Consider the following 23315-nt stretch of genomic DNA (forward strand, 5'->3'; position numbering starts at 1 on the left):
CCGGGCCGGCGGGCGAGCGGGGAGGGGTCGGGCAGTGATTCCCGGTACCGGCGGGGAAAGGGGAGCCCCGGGGCGGGGGTCGGGCAGTGATTCCCGGTACCGGCGGGGAAAGGGGAGCCCCGGGGCGGGGGCGGGCGGGTCGGGGACAGCCCCGGGCCCGCTGCTGGTTCCAGTTCCAGTTCCAGGTCCAGGTCCAGGTGTGTGTTTGTGTGTCCGTGTCCGGCTCTCCCGGCGCTGCTCCTCGAGGGGGCTCCGGTCACAGCGCCAGAACCGGGGGGAACACGGCACCGTCTGCGGGGACACCGGGAGTGAGAGGGGACACAGGGAGAGGGGACACAGGGAGGGGAGAGGGGACACGGTGGGGTGACAGGGGGAGAGGAGACACAGGGAGAGGAGAAGGGGACACAGCAAAGGGAGAGGGGACACGGCAGGGGGAAAGGGGACATGGAGAGAGGAGAGGGGACACCGCGGGGAGAGGAGACACTGGGGGAGAGGAGACACAGGGAGAGGAGAGGAGAGGGGACACCGGGGACGAGAGGGGACACGGCAGGGGGAGAGGGGACCCTGGGAGGAGAGAAGAGGGGACACCGGGAGGGGAGAGGGGACACGGCAGGGGGACAGGGGACCCTGGGAGAGGGGACACGGCGGGGGGAGAGGGGACACGGAGAGAGGAGAGGGGACACGGCAGGGGGAGAGGGGACACCGGGAGAGGGGACACAGGGAGGGGAGAGGGGACACGGCAGGGGGAGAGGGGACATGGCAGGGGGAGAGGGGACACGGTGGAGAAGGGACACCGCGGGGAGAGGGGACACAGGGAGGGGAGAGGGGACACAAGGAGAGGGGACACAGGGAGAGGAGAGGGGACAGGGCAGGGGGAAAGGGGACCCTGGGAGGAGAGAAGAGGGGACACCGGGAGGGGAAAGGGGACACCGGGAGAGGAGAGGGGACAGGGCAGGGGGAGAGGGGACACGAGGGGAGAGAGAGGACACGGCAGGGGGAAAGGGGACACAGGGAGAGGAGAGGGGACAAGGCAGGGGGAGAGGGGACACAGGGAGAGGAGGGAAGAGGGGACACCGCAGGAGGAAAGGGGACACAGAGAAAGGACACAGGAGAGGGGACACGGCGGGGTGAGAGGGGACACGGGGAGGGGGACACAGGGAGAGGAGAGGGGACACTGGGAAGGGGACAGGAGGAGGGGGCAGCAGCCAAGGGAGAACACAGCCCCATCTGTGGGGACTCAGCGAGGAGAGAGGGGACACGGGGCACAAGAGGGGACACACAGAGAGGACACTGGGAGAGGAGAAGGGGACACGGCGGGGGAGAGGGGGACACAGGGAGGGGAGAGGGGAGGGGACGCGACAGAAGAGAGGACACGGAGAGAGGAGGGGACACGGGAAGGGGACAGGAGGAGGGGCAGCAGCCAAAGGAGAACACAGCCCCATCTGCGGGGACATAGCGGGGAGAGGGGACACCACAGGTGAGAAGTGACAAGAAGGGACAAGAGGGGGCACGGCAGGGGGAGAGGGGACACGGGGAGAGAGGGGAGACGGGGAGAGGAGAAGGGACATGGCAGGGGGGAAGGGGACACGGGGAGAGAACAGGGGACACCGCGGGGGGAGAGGGGACACGGGGAGAGGAAAGGGGACATGGCACGGGGACACAGGAAGAGGAGAGAGGACATGAGGGACAAGAAGGGACACAGGGAGAGGAGAGGGGACATGGCAGGAGGAGAGGGGACACAGAGAGAGGAGAAGGGACACTGGGGACAAGAGGGGACATGGCAGGGGGAAAGGGGACATGGAGAGAGGAGAGGGGACATGGGGAGAGGGGACACAGCAGGAGAAAGGGGACATGGCGGGAGAAGAGGGGACACCAGGGGGTGAGAGAGGGGACACCACAGGAGAGAGGGGACATGGGGAGAGGGGTCACAGGGAGAGGAGAGGGGACACTGGAAGGGGACAGGAGGAGGGGGCAGCAGCCAAGGGACAGCACGGCCCCCATCTGCAGCACGGCCCCCATCTGCGGGGACTCAGCAAGGAGAGAAGGGACACGGGGCACAAGAGGGGACACACAGAGGGGACAGCAGTGGCATCTTACGCTTGGGGCTGCTCTGGCTGTCGGGCTCGGGCACCTTCCAGTCCAGCTTTCGGCCCTTCTCGTAGAGCCCCTTGAGCACCTTGCGGAACTCCTCGGGCTCCCCGCCCTGCGGGCTCAGCTCCAGGTACTTGCGGTAGAGCTGCAGCGCCGTCCGCGCGTCCTCGATGCTGTCGTGGGTCTCCCCCTGGATCTTCAGGTCTGTGGGGACAGCCCTGGCTCAGCTCGGGGACCCTCAGCGGGGGTTTTGCCCCTTCCCCAGCTCCAAGAGTTTGGCCACTGACCCAGGAAGTACCAGGCGAGGAAGCGCAGGGAGATCATCCTCTTCCTCGGGATGTGGAACAGGTACACGGTGTCGATCACCTGGTCCTTGGGCACCTGGAGAAAGGATAGGACACTGCTGCAGAGGTGGGGAGGGGGCTGCAGGCCCAGCCAGACCCCTCCCAGCCCCCCACAGTGGCCAGGGACAGGGAAGGGGGGTTCAGGTTGTCACCATCAGGTTGATGACACGGAAATCCTTCTGCAGCCCGTGGCCCACGAACTTGACGCCCACGTCGATGAGGAAACGCAGCTTCAGGTAAGTGGATTTGAGGGTGGTCAGGTGCTTGGAGGAGATCTTGGCGTCCAGGTCTCCTGGCTTGATCCCCGAGTATTGGGTCAGGTAATCCACCACCTGGGGAGAGCAGAGCGCCTGGAGGGGGCTGGCAGGGCCCAGGGGGTCTGCCCCCTCCTCAATTCCCCCGTCAGCACCCTGGGGAGGGGGCTGGTGTTGTAGGACAGCCCCAGGTGATCGTGGAGCACAGAGGTGTCCAGGTGAGGTCACTAAAGGGGACACAGGAGTCCAGGTGAGGTCACCACAGAGGACACAGGAGGCCAGGTAAGGTCACCAAAGGGGACAAAAGAGGCCCTGGAGAGCACCCAGGTGCACCCAGCTGTCCATGGGACACACACAGGTGTGCAGATACAATAATCAGAGAGGACAGAGGAGTTCATGGGGAGCATCCAGGTGCTCAGGTGAGGTCACCATGAAGAACACTCAGGTGTCTAAGTGAGGTCACCATGGAGAACACCCAGGTGTCCAGGTGAGGTCACCACAGAAAACACCCAGGTGTCTGAGGTCACCATGGAGAACACTCAGGTGTCTAAGTGAGGTCACCATGACAACACCCAGGTGTCTAAATGAAGTCACCATGGAGAACACCCAGGTGCCCAGAAGAGGTCACTGTGGAAAACAGGTGCCCAGGTGAGGTCACCATGGAGGACACAGGTGTCTAAGTGAGGTCACCATGGAAAACACTCAGATGAAATCACCATGGAGAACACCCAGGTGTCCAGGTGAGGTCACCATGAAGAGCACCCAGATATCTAAGTGAGGTCACTGTGGAGAACACCCAGGTGCTCAGGTGAGGTCACCATGGAGAACACCCAGGTGTCCAGGTGAAGTCACCATGGAAAACACTCAGGTATCTAAGTGAGGTCACCATGGAGAACACAGGTACCAAGGTGAGGTCACTGTCACTGTCACAGCAGCTCCATGTCCCTCCTGAGGAGCTCTGTGGGCAGCCCGTACCTGCTCCTGGGTGGAGATGTAGTCATCAATGAAGGGAACGCCCTCGTTGGGGCCCTGCCCACGCACACAGGTGATCCTGGCCACCGACATCTGGCTGGGCTTGATGGTGGATTTGGTGCCGTCGCTGCGCAGCTCAGCCTCCTCCTGCCACGGGGACGGGACAGTGGTGACCAACAGCCCCAGAGTGGCCTTTCCTACACCCCTACACCCCATCCCTGCTGTCCCCACCTCGTTCAGCGTGACAAACTCAGCGTCCAGCCCCACCAGATCTCCAGCCTGGGGCATCTCGTTCAGCATGAGGGGGATGAAGGTGGCGTGGCACTTGCGCTGCTTTCGGGCCAGAGAAGCCTCAGCCAGCAGGACACTGGCCTCGATGGGGTTCTTGACTGTGCAGAGGGAAAGAAAAGGGGGAAAAAAAAGGGGAAGGAACTCAGTGGTGTTGTGGTGGCAGCGCTGGCCTCGCTGTCACTTCCACGCCGTCACTTCCACGCCCGGCACTCACTGACGAGGTTGTACTTGGCGTTGAGGTTCCTCCGGGCGTAGTAGAGGATGGCTGGCACCTTCCAGCTCATGTCAAACTGCACGGCCTCGCACTGCAGGGGGAAAAGGGACGCTCAGGGCCGGCCTGGGTGGCTCCAGGGGTGGCCACGGCGTCACCTCGGCGCTCTCACCTTGTCCACGGGCTCGATGAGGAAGTCGTTGAAGAGATACCACTGCTGGTGTGTGACTCCCTGGGAGAGGAGGGGAAAAAAAATCACAGCCTTAGGGGCCCCCCCAAAGCCAGAGCAGTGACTCCTCTGCCCAGTTACCAGGGAAAGGAGGGTGTGACCGTGCCATGTGGGAACCCCCGCCCTTCCTGGGACACCGTGGGGAAATCCCTGCCTGCCCTGGGTGGTGACAAAGGACGTGAAAGGATTGGGCTGGACGGGGCTCCGGGGCTCTGCCCAGCTCCTGAGCAAAACTCCAGGGAGATGCAAGAGATAAGGCACAGGGGATGGAGCCTTGACACACTCTGGGAACTCCTGCCTTGGGCATCTCCAGCACGAACCAGGAGTGCCCAGACCAGCCCTTTCCTCGGGAAGGGAGGTGACGTCCCTGCCCTTACCTGGAAGCGCAAGGACAAGCTGGCCCCGTGCCCGTGGGCCAGGAGGAACCAGCCTGAGTGGGTGTGGGAAGAGGGTTTTCTTCAGCCTTTCCCTCCCCGTGAGGGGCCCCAGCAGCTCTTGGCACGTTCAGCCACGCTCAAAACTTGGCTGAGAGTCTGATCCTGTGGGTGAGACCCCTCCCAGGAGCCGGTGGGTGCCCGGGGGGTCCTGCAGGGCCTCACCTCCTTCCTCTGGTGGTAGGTCTCTCCCACCTTGATGTGCCCCACCAGGCTGCCCCCCGTGCGGGAGTCCAGGATGTGGACAACAGTGGCCATGAGGTCGTAGATGTAAACAGACTCTGGGTCATCCGTGGGGCCCAGCTGTGGGAGAAACAGGGAATGTCCAAACCCCCAAACCACCAGCCCCTGAGTTCTTCTCCTCATCATCTCTCTCAGCAGAAAGTGGTTCTGAGGCAACTCTGCTGCCACAGTGATTGTGTCACTTCACCCAGGGTGGTTCTGTCACTTCACCCAGGGTGGTTCTGTCACTTCACCTCCTCGGTCTCGCTCCAGTTGCTCACGTCGAGCTCTTTGCTCTTGGTCAACCTCATCTTGATGGCGTGAGGGATCCAAATGTTCTTCAGTTCCTCCACGGAAGGATATGAATGCCCCGTGTCGGGGCTCCCCAGGTCCTTCCTGCACGGGGAATTGTGGAAGGATGAGTTGGAGGGAGATGTCAGCCAGGTCCAGGATTCACACCCACCCAGCCGATTTCCTAAAATTTCTGTAGGGAGCAGGACTCTGGGAGAGGTGCTCAGCCAATGTGGTTTTGGGGCTTTTGTCAGTTGGAAAAGGGGCACGAGGTTGGGAGGATCCAAAAGGGGTCACGAAGTTGGTGACAAAGGGGATGTGGTGCAGCCTCAGACAGGCAGGGGGGTCAAATTAACATAATTTAGATGAGAAATAGGCCAGAGAATCACTCAGGAGGTGTCACTGGTGGAACAGAATCCCAGGAACAGAATTCTTGAGGTTGGAAAATCTTCCCAAAACCATCAAATCCACCCTCTGGCCAATCCCAGACCAGAGTCACATCCACCTCCAGGGATGGTGACTCCACCACCTCCCTGGGCAGGTCCAGACTCTCTTTCCATGCAGAAATCCCTCCTGAATTTCCACCTACCAGTCTCCAAGAGAGATCTCCTTTCCCTTGGTGATGTCAAAGCCTCCTCTCTTCATCATGGCTTTCTGAAAGGAGTACTGGCAACGAAACACAGGGGAGTGTCAGCACAGGGTGACAGCCCAGCCCTGGGGTGACAGCCAAGCCAGGAGCAGGGAAAAAAACAGAGATATTAATGTTGGTGACAGGGAAAAAGCAAAGGGAAACCCAAGATCAGGGGGCTGGGGAAGGACAAAATGACTCCTGCAGTCCCTTCAGCTCTGCCACGCCAGGAGATCTCATCTTTTCCAACTCCAAAAGTGCAGATTGTGATGACCCAGCTGCACCAAGTCCTCTGTGAGCACAGCTCAGGTGGAGGGAGAGAGGCCAGAGACAGGGAGAGCAGAGTAAAAACCTCAGCAGGGCCACAAGAACCAGCCCTGGAGTTGTCTCCCCCACCTCAGCCTGTGTTTTCCAGAAATCTGCCTCCTTGGAGCTGTTCACCTCGCAGTTAATGACCAACACGTCCGGCAGGCAGCGGATGTTCCGGGTCTGCACCTGCAGGGAGAGGAGGAGATGGAAATCACAGGCTCCCAGCAGGATTTGGGATATCAGCCAACAATTTCAAAGCTTCCTCCCCTCCCTGCTGCATTCCTGGGGGCACTGTCAGGACAATAAGCTGCTCCTGCAGCTCCTGGAGGGGGGTTGTTTCTCCCTGCTGAATCCTCATCCCTGCGGGAGGAATTCACAGAGCCCAGGAAATACCCCAGGGCTGCCAGCTGGGCCAGGAACTGAATCTCTGCCATCAGCTCAGGAGGTTCCCTGGTGACTCATGGAGAAACTGTCCCCCTCGTGCCTGTCCCCCTCTCTCCCAGGGCTCACCGTGGGCTGGTATTTCTCACAATTCTCACACCAGGCTTGTGTGTTCTGCTCCAAGCAGATGCTGCGCTTCAAAATCTGGGCGAACTCGTAATCCTTGGCTGGTTTTTCTGGGAGGGGGGAGAGAAAAGGAGAATAACGTCACCTCCCAAACACACAAAACCTTGACCAGCTAGCTGAGCTCAGCCCAAACCTCTGGGGTTTTCCTCGTAACCACCAGCCAGAAGGTCAAGCCCCAAATGTGTCTTTCTGAAGCCAAAAGAGCTCAGCTGCTGGTTGGAAAAACCATCCCCGTGGAGCTGAGGCAGCTCCTGGATGTGGGAGAGTTTTCCAGCTGGAAAAAAAAAATCATGGATAACAAACTCCAGCCAGCTTTGGGGGTGGTGGGTTCTGCTGTTACCTGTGCTGTCGGGGTAGGAGAGGGTGAAGAGCAGCGTGGAGGACACACGGACAGTCTCCTTCCCACAACGACACATGCTGCAGTTCTCCATCTCACAGCTGAACAGCTGCCCGATGACTGAGTCCCCCGAGGAGCCAAAGCTGCTGGGGAAAACAGGACTGGGGTCAGCAGAGATCTCTCAGCTGGGGGACTCACAGCTCAGGCTGCCAGCTCTCAGATTCCAGCAGATTTTGGGGAATCGGCCCCAGATTCCAGCAGATTTTGGGGAATCAGCCCCAGATTCCAGCAGATTTTGGGGAATCAGCCCCAGATTTGAGCAGATTTTGGGGAATCGGCCCCAGATTCCAGCAGATTTTGGGGAATCGGCCCCAGATTTAAGCAGATTTTGGGGAATCGGCCCCAGATTCCAGCAGATTTTGGGGAATCAGCCCCAGATTTAAGCAGATTTTGGGGAATCGGCCTCAGATTTAAGCAGATTTTGGGGAATCAGCCCCAGATTCCAGCAGATTTTGGGGAATCGGCCCCAGATTCCAGCAGATTTTGGGGAATCGGCCCCAGATTTAAGCAGATTTTGGGGAATCGGCCTCAGATTTGAGCAGATTTTGGGGAATCGGCCCCAGATTCCAGCAGATTTTGGGGAATCTGAGCAGTCCAAGCCTTTCTGGAAGCTCAGCTGGTGTTCTCTGTAAAACCTCCAAACAGTTTTTAGGCTCAGCACAGGGTTTAAACATGAGGGAAGCTGCATTTCTCATGGATCTCTCAGGGTGTGAGTGGCAATAAAACCTCCTGAGGGATGGGTGGGGGTCTCTGAGGAGCTGCCCCCTTCCCCAGCTGGGTCATTTTCTGTCCCCTCCCCACACCAGAACCCTCACCTGCCTCCAGCCCCTCTGTAGGCCTGGGGTCCCTCCTGCTCCTGTGTTTCCTGGTGCAGCTGAGTCAGGATGAAACGGTTCCAGCTCTGAATCAGCCTGCCCAGGTTCACCTTCCCCGTGGCCTCGTCTGAGTCTGCCAGGATCAAGCCCAGGGCCGAAGCCTCGGGGATGGTGCGGAAAGCCCGCAGAAAGTTGCTTCCCTGGGGATGGAGCAAGAGCAATACATCACCCAGGAGTTTCCATCTGCCTGCCCAGCACCACTCCCATCCCTCTGCCACTCCCTGTGATCCTTCTGGGCCAGCACAGACCTGGCAGGGGTCTCCTCTGGACAGGTCCAGCATGTGGAAAAGCAAGCCCAGCTCGCAGCCCAGGCAGAATTCCTTCTGGCACAAATGGTTCTGCACCAGGCAGCGGACTGGCTCCAGGAAATACAATACCTAGAAAAGACCCAGCAGTCAGGGAAGGCTCTGAGAGGACCCACAAAGAGCTCTGGGTGGGATTTAGGGCAGTTCCCACCTGGATCATGCAGTTGCAGTAGGCGTTGGGAATGTGGGGCTCCAGCCCCGCAAACAGCGTCTTGTTGTAATGCTTGAAGTCAAAATCCTCCAGCCCCAGCTTGGAGTATTTGATGGTGACCTGAGCAGGGATGTGAGAGGTGAAATAAAAACCTCCCCACGCCAGGAGACCCCCGTGGGGGTCCCCACAGAGCCACTGTGCCCCCCAAAGCCACCACCCACCTTCCTGTACTTCTTGGCCACCCTGTAGAGATGTGGCTCCTCCTCACGCCCGATTGGGGACTCGGGGACTTGGCTGAAGTTGTCAAACTCGTTGTCCATCTCCTTTAACCGATAAGGAATCTTGGAGCAGGGAGAGGAAAAAAAGGTGAGCAGCTCAACCCTGAGGTGGGGAGAAGCCCCCAGGAGCAGCCCCTGGGTTTTCCTGCCTCCCTGAATGAGCAAAGAAAGGAGTGGGGGCCCTCCCTGGAGCTGCAGGAGGCCTCCACACCTTCCTGCTGGCAGGGATTTGTCACGGTGGGGAAAGCACAGGGCAGTGTTTTCCCAAGGGTGAGGGACACGCCATGAACCTCCCAAAGGGACAGCTCAGACTTTTCCTTCCCACAGAGCCACGGAGGGGATGGAGCTGGGAAAACTCCATCCCTTTTTTTTCCTGCTCGGGAGAAACTTCCACCTCCAAACTGCACCATCCCGAGGGAATTCCACCTCTTGTCCCCCATCCCTGAAACCTTCAGCATGTCCCTTCCCAGGCTGCAGAGCTCCACCCTCCCAAAACCCCCTCCTCCAGTGGGTACCTGGTTTCTGAGCTTGGTCCTGGGGTTTGGGGCGTAGCCAATGAACCCCACTTTCTTCATGGTGCGCAGAATTTCAGGGTCCACAGGAGGGGCTCGCCTGGAAACACCCCCCGGGCTCAGAGCAGCGCCTCAAACACACCCAGGCTGTGCTCAGGGTGGTCCCTGAGTGTTTCCCCCCCCTCCTCAGCCCTTCCCCAGGTTCATTTTCCATCCCAACAACAGCGCTGAGCATGGGGGGTTTGCGGCAGGAAAAGGAGATTTCACGTGTTTTTCAGATCTTGTAGTGCTTTAGTGTGTAACTCTAAAACTCCACGGCCTGCCAGCTGCTGTTCTCCCAGCTTATTTAGACAAAATTCTTTTCTCTAGGCCTGAAATTCAAAGATACTTGATGATCTCAGGCTCCCAGAGATGTAAGAAACAGTGAATGGGGTGTGGGAAACTTGGAGTAAATGACTCCATTAATTGAAGCTGTAACTGGAGGATTTACCCCTGATATGTAAATGGACCAAACTTATAATTGCATGAAAAACTCATCACCATTTTCCTTTCTGGGTGTAACCTCAGAGACTTCTGACTGCCCAAGGTGGATCTATTGAAAACCTCCAATAAATACCCACTGAATTATCTCCAGGCTCTGGTTTAAGTAGCCACTCCAAGGCATTAAAAAAGAGAGGGACAAAATGTAAACAACAGTGAATGGTGGGGGGAAAACTTGGAATAAACGACCCCATTAATTGGAGCTGTAATTGGAGGATGATACGTAAATGGACCAAACTTAAAATTACATGAGAAACTCATCACCATCACCACCCTGGGTGTAACCTCAGAGACTTCTGACTACCCAAGGTGGACTTATTGAAGACCTCAAATAAATACCACTTAATTATCTCCAGGCTCTGGTTTAAGTAGCCACTCTAAAGCATCAAAAAAAAAGAGAGACAAGACATAAGCAACAGTAAATTGGGGGTAACTCATGACCATCACCTGTGTGTAACTTTGGAGAGTTCTGACTGCCCAAAGTGCGCCTAGTGAAGACCTCAAATAAATACCTACTGAATTTTCTCCAGGCTCTGGTTTAAGTAGCCACTCCAAGGCATTAAAAAAGAGAGGGACAAGGTGTAAGCAACAATGAATGGTGGGGGGAAAACTTGGAGCAAATGACTCCATTAATTGGAGCTGTAATTGGAGGATTTACCCCTGATATGTAAATGGGCCAAACTTATGATTGCATGAAAAACTCATGACTATTTTCCTTTCTGGGTGTAACCTCTGAAACTTCCACTCAAGGTGGACCTACTGAACACCTCAAATAAATACCACTTAATTTTTTCTAGGTTCTGGTTTAAGTAGCCACTCTAAAGCATCAGGAAAGAGAGGGACAAGGTGTAAGCAACAATGAATGGTGGGGGGCAAACTTGGAGTAAATGACTCCATTAATTGAAGCTGTAATTGGAGGATTTACCCCTGATATGTAAATGGACCAAACTTATAATTGCATGAAAAACTCATGACCATCACCCATGTGTAACCTCAGAAACTTCTGACTACCCAAGGTGGACCTATTGAACACCTCCAATAAATACCACTTAAAGATAGCCACTCTAAAGCATCAAAAAAAAAAGAGAGACAAGACATAAGCAACAGTAAATTGGAGGTAACTCATGACATTTGGAGACTTCTGACTACCCAAGGTGCGCCTAGTGAAAACCTCCAACAAACACCACTTAATTATCTCTAACCTCTGGTCTAAAACATCACAAAAGACAGAGATCCTTCCAGAACCAATCCTTCCCTGTCCCATTTCACCAGGAACAAACCAGGACTCACCGCGGCGCCGGGGCCGAGTTGGCGGCCGGCCAGTCCGACAGCAGCGCGTCGCTGGTCAGCGGCACCGGGATCAGCGACAGCGGCACCAGGTCCTGGTTCCAGTCCAGGTGGGGCAGCGTGTCCACCATGCAGGGCAGGGCGAAGTCTGTCTCCCGGGAGTAGGCGTTGAAGGTGACCTCGGGGGAGTCGGCCCAGAGGTGGACGCAGCCCTCGGAGTCGCCGAAAGCCAGCGCCTGTTTGCTGGCGGACACGTCGAAGGTCATGATCAGAGGCCCCACCGTGTTGACGTGGAAGATGTCGGCGGGGTTGGCCAGCCCGGTGGGCTCGCAGAACTGGCACTGGCCTGGGGGAAAAGGAGGGAGGGGAAAGTGGGGTGATTGGGAGTGGGAGGGAAGCAGGAGCTGCTCGTGCTGTTGGGAGGGGTTGGGTGTGGGGTGGTAGCACTTGGATGGTCATTGTGGAGTGTTCTGAGTGGGAAGGGGCTTGTAGGATCAGAGTCCAGCTCTTGGCCCAGCACAGGACAAATCAAAACTGCCCCAGTCCCCAAATCCCAACACCTGAGAGCATTGTCCAAACATTCCCTGACTTCTTGAATTATGGAGTATCCTGAGCTGAAAGGAACTCATGAGGGTCAAGATCCAGCTCCTGGGCCAGCACAGGATAACCCAAAAAGTTCCCCAAATCTCCAAAACCCAATACCTGAGAGCATTCTCCAAACACTCTCTGGTTTCTGGAATTATGGAATATCCTGAGCTGAAAGGAACCCACGAGGATCAACATCCAGCTCCTGGGCCAGCACAGAATAACCCCAAAAGCTCCCCAGTCCCCAAAACCCAAGACATTCTCCAAACACTCTCTGGTTTCTGGAATTATTGAATATCCTGAGCTGAAAGGAACCTACAAGGATCATCAAGTCCAACTCCTGGCTCAGGACAGGACAGCCCCAGAAGTTCCTCAAATCCCCAAAACCCAACACCTGAGAGTGTTGTCCAAACACTCCCTGACTTCTCGAATTATGGAATATCCTGAGCTGAAAGGAACTCACAAGGGTTGAAGTCCAACTCCTGTCCTTGCACAGGACACTCCAAAATCCCACCCTGTTCCTGAGAGCGCTGCCCAAGCACTCCTGGAGCTCCTTGGGACCCAAGGCCAAGAGCCCAACCAGCCTCTGGAAGAAAAACCTTTTCCCAAAATCCCCATCTAAACCCCTCCTGACACAGCTCCAGCAACTCCCTCAGGTCCTGTGTCCCAAAGTGAGGATGTTGTGTCATCCTCCTCCCTCCAGGCTGAACCCCACAGGCTCCAACCCTGACCAAGAGCTTGTTCAGTGCCCAACCACCCTCTGGAGGAAGAACCTTTTCCCAAAATCCCATCTAAACCCCTCCAGCCATTCCCTCAGGTCCTGCCACTGCCCCAGAGGGCAAAGTGAGGACATTGTGAGCCCAAAATCCCATCTAAACCCCTCCTGACATTCCCTCGAGTCCTGTCACTGCCCCAGAGAGCAAAATGAGGATGTTGTGTCATCTTCCTCCCTCCAGACTGAATCCTCACAGGCTCCAAACCCTGACCAAGAGCCTGTTCAGTGCCCAACAACCCTCTGGAGGAAAAACCTTTTCCCAAAATCCCATCTAAACCCCTCCTGACACAACTCCAGCCATTCCTTCGGGTCCTGTGCCCCAAAGTGAGGACGTTGTGAGCGCTCCCCTCATCTTCCTCCCTCCAGGCTGAACCCCACAGGCTCCAAACCCTGATCAAGAGCCTGTTCAGTGCCCAACCACTCTCTGGATGAAGAACGTTTTCCCAAAATCGAATCTAAACCCCTCCTGACACAGCTCCAGCCATTCCCTCAGGTCCTGTCACTGCCCCAGAGAGGAAAGTTGTGAGGTCTCCCCTCCTCCCCTCCAGGCTCTAACCCTGACCAAGAGCCCGTTCAGTGCCCAACCACCTTCTGGATGAAGAACTTTTTTCCAAAATCGAATCTAAACCCCTCCTAACACAGCTCCAGCCATTCCCTTGGGTCCTGCCACTCCCCAGGAGAGGAAAGTGAGGACATTGTGAGCCCAAAATCCCATCTAAACCCCTCCTGACATTCCCTCAAGTCCTGCCACTGCTCCAGAGGGCAAAGTGAGGACATTGTGAGGTCTCCTCTACCCCAGGCTGAATCTCCACAGGCCCCAACCCTGACCAAGAGCTTGTTCAGTGCCCAACCAGCCTCTGGAGGAAAAACCTTTTCTCAAAATCCCATTTAAACCCCTCCAGCCATTCACTCGAGTCCTGCCACTGTCCCAGAGAGCAAAGTGAGGACATTGTGAGCCCAAAATCCCATCTAAACCCCTCCTGACATTCCCTCGAGTCCTGTCACTGCCCCAGAGAGCAAAATGAGGATGTTGTGTCATCTTCCTCCCTCCAGACTGAATCCTCACAGGCTCCAAACCCTGACCAAGAGCCTGTTCAGTGCCCAACCACCCTCTGGAGGAAAAACCTTTTCCCAAAATCCCATCTAAACCCCTCCTGACACAACTCCAGCCATTCCTTCGGGTCCTGTGCCCCAAAGTGAGGACGTTGTGAGCTCTCCCCTCATCTTCCTCCCTCCAGGCTGAACCCCACAGGCTCCAAACCCTGATCAAGAGCCTGTTCAGTGCCCAACCACTCTCTGGATGAAGAACGTTTTCCCAAAATCGAATCTAAACCCCTCCTGACACAGCTCCAGCCACTCCCTCGGGACCTGTCACTGCCCCAGAGAGCAAAGTGAGGACACTGTGAGCCCAAAATCAAATCTAAACCCCTCCTGACACAGCTCCAGCCATTCTCTCGTGTTCTGTCACTGCCCAGGAGAGCAAAGTGAGGACATTGTGAGCCCAAAATCCCATCTAAACCTCTTCTGACACAGCTCCAGATATTCCCTTGAGTCCTGCCACTGCCCCAGAGAGCAAAGTGAGGACACTGTGAGCTCTCCCCTCATCCTCCTCCCTCCAGGCTGAACCCCACAGTCTCCAACCCTGACCGAGAGCCTGTTCAGTGCCCAACCACTCCCTGGAGGAAAAAGCTTTTCCCAAAATCCCATCTAAACCCCTCCAGCCATTCCCTCATGTGCTGCCACTGCCCAGGAGAGCAAAGTGAGGACATTGTGAGCTCTCCCCTCATCTTCCTCCCTCCAGGCTGAACCCCACAGTCTCCAACCCTCAACCTGGACCCACCAAATCCCGTTTCCCCCGGGATCTGCCCGCACCTGTCTGCGAGATGATGGCCAGGCGCGAGGTGTAGGTGGGGATGAAGCGCAGGAAGAAGGGGTCGATGTGGACCTGCAGGGGGGTGGTGGCCCTCATCATGCGCAGGTCGTAGACCTTGAGGAAGCGGTCGCAGGCCAGCCCGTTCATGCGGCTGGAGAAGCCGCAGGTCACCAGCAGGTTCCCGTGCACGTCAAAGTCCGACAGGCTCCCCGAGTGAGCGTCGAACTCGTGCTCCGCCGTGAAGGTGCGCAGGTCACGCAGGGACACCTGAGAGGGGAAAATGTCCTGCCCCTGTGGGCTCTGTGATCTCTGGGAGGAGATAAGAGATCTCGAATTCTGGGAGATTTGTCTCTCCTCTGAAGAGGAGTTACCTTGCCCGAGGTGTGGCCGCAGAAGAAGAAGCGGTTGGATTGTCTCATGATGGTGATGCCGGGAACCTCCACGGTGTACTGGGGGAGAGAGGGGATGAGCAGTGAAGAAAATCAGGGAAGAAGAGGAGGGAAGAGAATGAAAGATGGGCAGGGAGGAGGAGGGAAGGGAAGGGAAGGGAAGGGAAGGGAAGGGAAGGGAAGGGAAGGGAAGGGAAGGGAAGGGAAGGGAAGGGAAGGGAAGGGAAGGGAAGGGAAGGGAAGGGAAGGGAAGGGAAGGGAAGGGAAGGGAAGGGAAGGGAAGGGAAGGGAAGGGAAGGGAAGGGAAGGGAAGGGAAGGGAAGGGAAGGGAAGGGAAGGGAAGGGAAGGGAAGGGAAGGGAAGGGAAGGGAAGGGAAGGGAAGGGAAGGGAAGGGAAGGGAAGGGAAGGGAAGGGAAGGGAAGGGAAGGGAAGGGAAGGGAAGGGAAGGGAAGGGAAGGGAAGGGAAGGGAAGGGAAGGGAAGGGAAGGGAAGGGAAGGGAAGGGAAGGGAAGAGAAGAGAAGAGAAGAGAAGAGAAGAGAAGAGAAGAGAAGAGAAGAGAAGAGAAGAGAAGAGAAGAGAAGAGAAGAGAAGAGAAGAGAAGAGAAGAGAAGAGAAGAGAAGAGAAGAGAAGAGAAGAGAAGAGAAGGAGAGCAGGGATGGGAAGGGCAGGGATGGGCAGGGAAGAAGAGGAGGGAAGAAGAGGAGGGAGGGAAAAAGAGGAGGGAGGGAAAAAGAGGAGGGAGGGAAAAAGAGCAGGGAAAAAGAGCAGGGAAGAAAAGCAGAGAAGAAAAGGAAAGATGGGCAGAAAGGAAGAGTAGGGGGGAAGAGCAGAGAAGATGAGAAGGGAGGGAGAGCAGGGATGGGAAGGGAAGACCAGGGAAGAGCAGGGATGGACAGGGAGGAACAGGGAGGAAGAGGAGGGAAGGAGAGGAGGGAAAGAAGAGGAGGGAAAGAGAGGAGGGAAAGAGAGGAGGGAAAGAGAGGAGGGAAAGAGAGGAGGGAAAGAGAGAGAGGAGGGAAGAGAGAGAGGAGGGAAGAGAGAGAGGAGGGAAGAGAGAGAGGAGGGAAGAGAGGGAAAGATGAGCAGGGAAGAGAAGCAGGGATGGGAAGCAGGGAAGAGAAGAGCAAAGAAGAAGAACAGGGAAGAAGAGCAGGAATGAGCAGGGAAGAGGAGTAGGGAAGAGAAGAGCAAAGAAGAACAGAGCAAAGAAGAACAGAGAAGAAGAGCAGGGATAAGAAGGGAAGACCAGGGATGAGCAGTGATAAGCAGGAGACAGCAGGGAAGATCACTGAAGAAGAGCAGGAATGAGCAGGGAAGAGGACCCCAAAACAAAGCTCCAGGCAGCACCTTCTGCGTCTCCTGCACCGTGTTGAGGTCCATCTCCAGGACGTGGTTCTGCAGCCCGGCCACCAGCAGCGTGTTGTTATCCGTCAGCAGCAGGCTGTGCATGTCCTCGGACTCATCCATGCTGGGGGAGCAGGGAGCACTCCCTGAGCCTCCTGCCCGGCCCCAGCAGGGAGCAGAGAACAGCCAGAGCACTCACAGGTAGTCAAAAATGATGAGGCCGCCGCGGGACATGTACTTGAGGTTGGTTTTGGTGAGGAAGAGGACGCCGTTCTCCAGGCTCTGGATCTGGCGGATGTCGTCGCTGCTGTTCACCTGGAAGGACGAGTAGCGCTCCAGGGTTGGCCCAAAGAAGGAGGTGGCGTGGCCCTGGAAGCAGAGGGGACACAGATAAATGTCACAGTGCCGTGTCCCTGTGGGTGTGACACGGCCCAGAGTGGTTTTGTCCCCTGTCAGGTCCTTTCTGCCAGATCTCGCTTTTCCCGGGTTGTGGAGGGACATTCCTGGTGCTCCAATCCAGGCAAGGCAGCTCAGACTTTTCCCAGACACAAATAAAAATTCCCAACACAATTCCACAACATTCCTGGCACTCCAGTCCAGGCAAGGCAGCTCAGACTTTTCCCAGACACAAATTAAAAATCCCAACACAACCCCACAGCATTCCTGGCACTCCAATCCAGGCAAGGCAGCTCAGACTTTTCCCTGGATGCAGCAGATTAAAATAAAAAAAAATCCCAACACAACCCCACAGCAGTGACAGGAGAAACAGTGAGTTTTGTGCTCCAAGAATATTTACACAGACAATTAAAGAGGGAAAGGTTTTAAACCCTTAGAGGGATGAAATTTCCCCTTGATGCAGCAGATAAAAATAAAAAAAATCCCAACACAACCCCACAGCAGTGATAGGGGAAACAGTGAGTTTTGTGCTCCCAAAATTTACATTTAAGGGTTTTAAACCCTTAGATGGATGAAATTTCCCCTGGATGCAGCAGATAAAAATTTAAAAAAAATCCCAACACAGTCCCACAACATTCCTGGCACTCCTGGGTGCTCCAGTCCAGGCAAAGCAGCTCCCCCAGCAAATGGGGGGGAGGCCATTAAACTTTAGGATTTAATTTTTATATTTTCCAGATCCTGTAACTGTTTTAGTGAATAAATCTACAACTCCATGGCCTGTCAGCTGCTCTTCTCCCATTTAATCCAAACAAAACAATTCCTCTCCAGGCCTGAAGCTCAAGGACATCCTGACTGTCTCAGGCCATGAAAAAAAAAAAAAAAAAAAACATAAATAAAAAATAAATTGAAGGGAGGAAACTGGGGGAATGTGATCGCACCACCTGGAGCTGTAACTGTAATTAAACTCTGATATGCAAATAGAACAAACTTTGATCTGCCTGAGAAACTCGTGGTTGTTGTCCCAGCTGGGTGGAGCCTCTGGCCAAGGTGAACCCTTTGAAGGCTTTTCAGTAAAAATCTGCCTTTATCCCGTAACTCTGGGCTGCCTTTGCTCCAGGGAACCTCTGCAGGCACCACCTGAGGAGCTTTGCTCTCCCTCCCTCCCCACCCCATCCCATCAAACCCCAAAACCTCTCCAGGGCCTCCCAAAACCTCCCCAGAGCATCCCAAAACCTTCCCAAAACCTCCAAAGAGTTTTCCAAAGGCTCCCCAGAGCCTTCCAAAGCCTCCAAAGAGCCCCCAGAGCTCCCCAAACCCTCCCCACAGCTTCCCAAAACCTCCCAGAGCCTCCCAAAACCTCCCAGAAACTTCCCAGAACCTCCCAAGAGCCTCCTAAAACCTCCTCAAAGCCCCTCAAGATCTCCCCAAAACCTCTTCAGAGCTTCCCTAAACCTCCCAAATGCTCCCCAAAGCCTTCAGAGCCACCCAAAATCTTCCCAAAACCTCTCAAGAGCTCCCCAAACCTCCAAAGAGCTCCCCAAAGCCTTCACAACATCTCTCCAGAGCTCCTCAAAACCTTCAATGAGCATCCCAAAGCCTCCAAAGAGCTCCCCCAAACCTTCCCAGAGCCTCCCAAAGCCTCCCAAAAACTTCCTAAAACCTCCCCAGAGCTCCCCAAAACCTCCAGAGAGCTCCTCAAACCTCCCCAGAACTTCCCAAGACCTCCCAAGTGCTCCCCAAAGCCTTCCCAAAACTTCTCCAGAGAGCTCCCCAAAACCGCCCTAGACTACCCCAAAACCTCCCCAGAGCCACCCAAAACCTTCCCAAAACCTCTCCAGAGCTTCCCAAAACCTCCAAAGAGCTCCCCAAAACCTCCCAGAGTTCTCCCAAACCTCCAAAGAGCTCCCCAAAAACCTCTCAAGAGCTTCCCAAGACCTCCAAAGAGCTCTCCAAACCTCCAAAGAGCTCCCTAAAGACTCCAAAGAGCTCCTCCAAACCTCCCCAGAGCTTCCCAAAGCATCCCAGAAACTTCCTAAAACCTCCCAAGAGCTCCCCAAAACCTTCCCAGAGCTCCCCAAAACTCCAAAGAGCTCCCCAAAAACCTCCAAAGAGCTCCCCAAAGCCATCCCAAAACCTCTCCAGAGCTCTAGTCTCTGGTCTGGTCCCCAGAACTTTCAAAGAGCTCCTCAAAAACTTCTCAAGAGCTCCCCAAAACCTCCTCAGAGCTTCCTAAAACCTCCCCAAAACCTCCCCAGAGCTCCTCAAAATCTCCAAAAAGCTCCCCAAAACAATTCCAAAACCTCTCCAGAGCTCTACTCTCTGGTCTGATCCCCAAAACTTTCAAAGACCTTCCCAAAGCCTCCAAAGACCTCCCCAAAACCTCCCCAGAGCTCCTCAAAACCTCCAAAAAGCTCCCCAAAACAATTCCAAAACCTCTCCAGAGAGCTCTACTCTTTGGTCTGATCCCCAAAACTTTCCAAGACCTTCCCAAAACCTCCACAGAGCTCCCCAAAGCCTCCCCAGAGCTTCTCAAAACCTTCGAGAAACTTCCCAAAGCCTCCAAAGAGCCACCCAAAACCTCTCCAGAGCTCCACTCTCTGGTCTGGCCCCCAAAACTTTCCAAGACCTTCCCAAAAGCCCCCAAAGACCTCCCCAAAACCTCCCCAGAGCCTCCCAAAACCTCCTCAGAGCTCCTCAAAACCTCCGCAGAGCTCCTCAAAACCATCCCAAAACCTCTTCAGAGCTCCACTCTCTGATCTGGCCCCCAAAACTTTCCAAGACCTTCCCAAAAGCCCCCAAACCCCTCCCCAGAGCCCCGTGCTCCCCACACACCCCGTGGTTGCCGACCCAGAGCATCTCCTCGTGCAGGTCGAAGCCTCCCCAGAGCTCCCCAAAACCTTCCCAAAGCCTCCAAAGAGCCACCCAAAACAATCCCAAAACCTCTCCAGAGAGCTCTGCTCTCTGGTCTGATCCCCAAAACTTTCCAAGACCCTCCCAAACCCCTCCAAAGACCTCCCCAAAACCCTCCCCAGAGCCTCCCAAAGCCTCCCAAGTGCTCCTCAAAGCCTCCCCAGAGCTTCTCAAAACCTCCCAGAAACTTCCCAAAGCCTCCAAAGAGCCACCCAAAGCAATCCCAAAACCTCTCCATAGCTCTACTTGCTGGTCTAGTCCCCAAAACTTTCAAAGACCATCCCAAAGCCCTCCAAAGACCTCCCCAAAACCTCCCCAGAGCCTCCCAAAACCTCCCAGAAACTTCCCAAAGCCTCCCAAGAGCCACCCAAAACAATTCCAAAACCTCTCCAGAGAGCTCTGCTCTCTGATCTGATCCCCAAAACTTTCAAAGACCTTCCCAAAACCCCCCAAAGACCTTCCCAAACCCCTCCAAACCCCTCCCCAAACCCCTCCTCAGCGCTCCGTGCTCCCCACGCACCCCATGGTTGCCGACCCAGAGCATCTCCTCGTGCAGGTCGAAGTGCGAGGCGGCCACGGGCACTCCGACCTCAGAAACAGCCGTGTGCAGCTCGCTGTACATCCCCTCCATCAGGTGCACCGACTCCGGCACCGGGAGCCCCTCCAGGGACACCCCCTCGGGGTCCAGCTCCACCAGGTTGGGGTTCAGGTGCGGGTCCAGCACCGGCTCCAGCGCGGGGTGCAGGGGCGGCGCAAACTCGGCCAGGGACGGGTTCAGCCCCTCGAAATTCATGGTGGAGCCCGGCCTTGGGGAGGGAAAAGGGAACAGGGAGGATGTTCAGGAGTTCTTGGAATGGATGGGATGATGTGGGGATGGGAATGGCAGCTGGAATCTCCAGGGTGGAGGGTGTGAGGTGCAGGGTCAGGGATGTAAAGTCCCTTCCCCAGAGTGCTGGGGGAACGGGGCTGGGGTGGTCTCAGGGCACCAGGCAGGGGTCCCTGAGCACTGGGCAGGGGTCTCTGAGTACTGGGCAGGGATCCCAGGGCAATGGTAGGTGTCCCAAAGCACCAGGCAGGAGTCCCTGAGCACCGGGCAGGGGTCCCTGAGAGCCAGGCAAGGGCCTCTGAGCAACGGGAAATGTCCCAAGGCACCGGGCAGTGGTCCCTGAGAGCCAGGCAAGGGTCCCTGAGCAATAGGAAGAGTCACAACGGGTCCCTGAGCACTGGGTAGGGGTCTCAGGGCAACGGGTAGGGGTCCCTGAGCACTGGCCAGGGGTCCCTGAGCACCAGGCAGGGGTCTCTGAGCAGTGGGAAGTGTCTCTGAGTAATGGGAAGTGTCCCTGAGCACTGGGCAGGGGTCCCAGGGCAATGGGCAGGGGTCCCTGAGCAATGGGCAGGGTTTCCAGAGCACTGGTAAGTGTCCCAAAGCACCAGGCAGGAGTCCCTGAGCAGTGGGAAGTGTCCCTGAGAACCAGTCAGGGGTCACTGAGCAATGGGCAGGGGTCTCTCAGAGCCAGTCAGGGGTCCCTGAGCAAAGGACAGGGGTCTCTGAGCACTGGCCAGGGGTCCCTGAGCACCGGGAGCCCCTCCAGGGACACCCCCTCGGGGCCCAGCTCCACCAGGTTGGGGTGGGGAAGGGTCCCAGGGCACCGGGCAGGGTTCCAAGGCACCGGGCAGTGTCCCAGGGCACCGGGCAGTTAGTCCTGAGCCCAGGGCAGTGTCCCAGGGCACCGGGCCCTGTCCCAGCCCGCAGCCTCCAGGCCGGGCCCCGTAAAGGCTCCCGGGCAGCCAAACCGGGCCCCGCCGCACCCCCGGGGCTCCGGGCCAGCTCCGCCCCCGCCGCCTTTATCACCGCGGGCCCACACCGAACCCGCCAACGGCACCGGCGCTATCAGCGGCCGCAGTTCCCAGGCGGGGCCGGGCGGGGTTAACGGAAGGGCCCGGCCCCAGCGGCGGCCGCTCTCACCGAGCCACCCGCCACCCGCCGCGCCGCCGTTACCGAGCCCCCGCGGGGACCGTTACCGAGCCGCCTCGGGCACAGCCGCGCCGGGGCCGCGCTCCCGGGCTGGTCCCGCTGCGCCGCCGTGGCCGGGCCGGGCCCGGGGCCGCTCCCGCCGTCGCTACGGCAACCGCGCCCCCTGCCCGGTAAACCGGGCCCGCCCCGGGGCCGCCGGCCAATCACAGCGCCGAGCGCTGGGCGCTGACCAATCAGCGCTTGAGGGGGCGGGACTAATCGGTGTGGAGGGACGGGGCGGCGCATGGGACAAAAAGGGTGACATCGGGGGGTTCGCGATGGGGGAGCCCCGTGGGGACCCCCGGGACCCCCGGGCGCTTCTCGGAGCCCCAGATCTGTGCGGTGACTGCGGCCTGTGGGGTCCCACGGGTGCCAAACAGCGTTCCCGGACATCCTACGTGAGCCTACGGTGTCTAACGGATGTCACGGAGCCGCCTGTGGCATCCCGCGGGTGTCCCCAAGTGTCCCCAAGTGTCCCCAAAGTGTCTCACAACGTGCTCTGGGGTCCCACAGTGTCCCACGGTGTCCTCTGCCACCCCCAGGGGTCCCACCATGCCCGAAGAGCCCCCAAAGTGTCCTTTGGGCACCCCACGGGGTCCTAAAGTGTCCCCAAAGTGCCCCAGAGTGTCCCCTGAGCCTCCCGGTGTGGCACCGTGTCCGCTGGGGTCCCACAGGGGGGCACAGGGGTCCCCTCTGGTACCCAAATGGGTCCCACGGCGTCCCAAATGTCCCTCAGTGTCCTTTCGGTGTCCCACGGGGTCTCTCACTGTCCCTTGATGTCCCTCAGTGTCCCTTCAGTGTCCTACGGGGGTCCCATGGGGTCCCTCAGTGTCCCTCAGTGTCCTACAGGGTCCCCCACTGTCCCCAGATGTCCCTCAGTGTCCCATGGGGTCCCTCAGTGTCCCCCACTGTCCCACGGGGTCCCTGAGTGTCCCTCAGTGGCCCCAGTGTCCCTCACTGTCTCTCACTGTCCCCCACTGTCCCTCAAGTCTCTCATTGTCCCTCAGTGTCCTTCATGTCCCTCAGTGTCCCCCGATGTCCCTCAGTATCCCCTCAGTGACCCCAGTGTCCCTCACTGTTCCTGAGTGTCCTGCGGGGTCCCTCAGTGTCCCCTGATGTCCCTCAGTGACCCCAGTGTCCCTCATTGTCCCTGAGTGTCCTACAGTGTCCCCCACTGTCCCTGAGGGTCTCTCAGTGTCCTGCGGGGTCCCCCAGTGTCCCCCAGTGTCCCCCGACCTCCCCCACTGTCCCTGAGGGTCTCTCAGTGTCCCCCAATGTCCCCCACTGTCCCTCATGTCTCTCACTGTCCCTCAGTGTCCCACAGGGTCCCTCAGTGTCATACGGGGTCCCCCACTGTCCCCTGATGTCCCTCAGTGTCCCATGAGATCCCCCCAGTGTCCCCCCTGTCCCCCATCACCCCACGGTGTCCCCATCACCCCACACCCCCCCAGAGTGTCCCCTCCCGTGTCCCCCGGCCCCACCCCCTGCCCGGGGCCCGCCCGGTGCCCGGGGAAGGCCGGGGGCAGCCCCGGCGGGCGGGCCGGGAAAAACGGGCCGGAGCCGCCCCGATTGCGGCACCACCCGGGGGGACAGCGGGGACAGCGGGGACAGCGGGGGGAGACACAGGGGGGACAACGGGGGGAGAACAGGGGGGACAACGCGGGGGGGGGACAATGGGGGGAGAACAGGGAGAGAACGGGGGGAGAACGAGGGGACAACGGGGGGACAATGGGGGACAACGAGGGGACAAAGAGGGGACACTGAGGAGACAAGGAGAGGACACCAGAGGGGACAACGGGGACAACGGGGGGGACAATGAGGGGACAGCGGGGGGACAA

General features: G+C 57.5%; 1 protein-coding gene across 3 annotated transcripts; it reads right to left on the minus strand.

Moving 5' to 3' along the window:
- Positions 1 to 48: 48 nt before the first annotated feature.
- On the minus strand, positions 49 to 21570 carry PAN2 (poly(A) specific ribonuclease subunit PAN2). 3 transcript variants are annotated; one of them, XM_083880890.1, is made up of 26 exons: positions 21486 to 21570; positions 19984 to 20269; positions 16357 to 16526; positions 16161 to 16281; positions 14793 to 14870; positions 14421 to 14688; positions 11192 to 11534; positions 9365 to 9461; positions 8793 to 8912; positions 8572 to 8691; positions 8364 to 8492; positions 8056 to 8255; positions 7184 to 7323; positions 6787 to 6893; positions 6364 to 6462; positions 5929 to 6005; positions 5303 to 5444; positions 4992 to 5129; positions 4336 to 4395; positions 4167 to 4257; positions 3893 to 4050; positions 3665 to 3808; positions 2588 to 2767; positions 2379 to 2472; positions 2098 to 2295; positions 49 to 291 (listed from the first exon to the last, which is right to left on the minus strand). In XM_083880890.1, exons 2-26 carry the CDS (start codon positions 20254 to 20256, stop codon positions 257 to 259), a joined length of 3582 nt encoding a protein of 1193 aa, XP_083737016.1. In that variant the 5' UTR covers positions 20257 to 20269; positions 21486 to 21570; the 3' UTR covers positions 49 to 256. The 3 variants fall into 3 exon arrangements, with proteins under 3 accessions (XP_083737016.1, XP_083737015.1, XP_083737017.1); XM_083880889.1 differs by having other exon boundaries at positions 7184 to 7326; XM_083880891.1 differs by lacking the exons at positions 19984 to 20269; positions 21486 to 21570 and adding an exon at positions 19386 to 19422 and having other exon boundaries at positions 51 to 291; positions 7184 to 7326.
- Positions 21571 to 23315: the final 1745 nt, after the last annotated feature.

Source organism: Zosterops lateralis (genome assembly GCF_965231275.1).
Source record: "Zosterops lateralis genome assembly, chromosome: 32".
NCBI classification, from domain to species: domain Eukaryota; kingdom Metazoa; phylum Chordata; class Aves; order Passeriformes; family Zosteropidae; genus Zosterops; species Zosterops lateralis.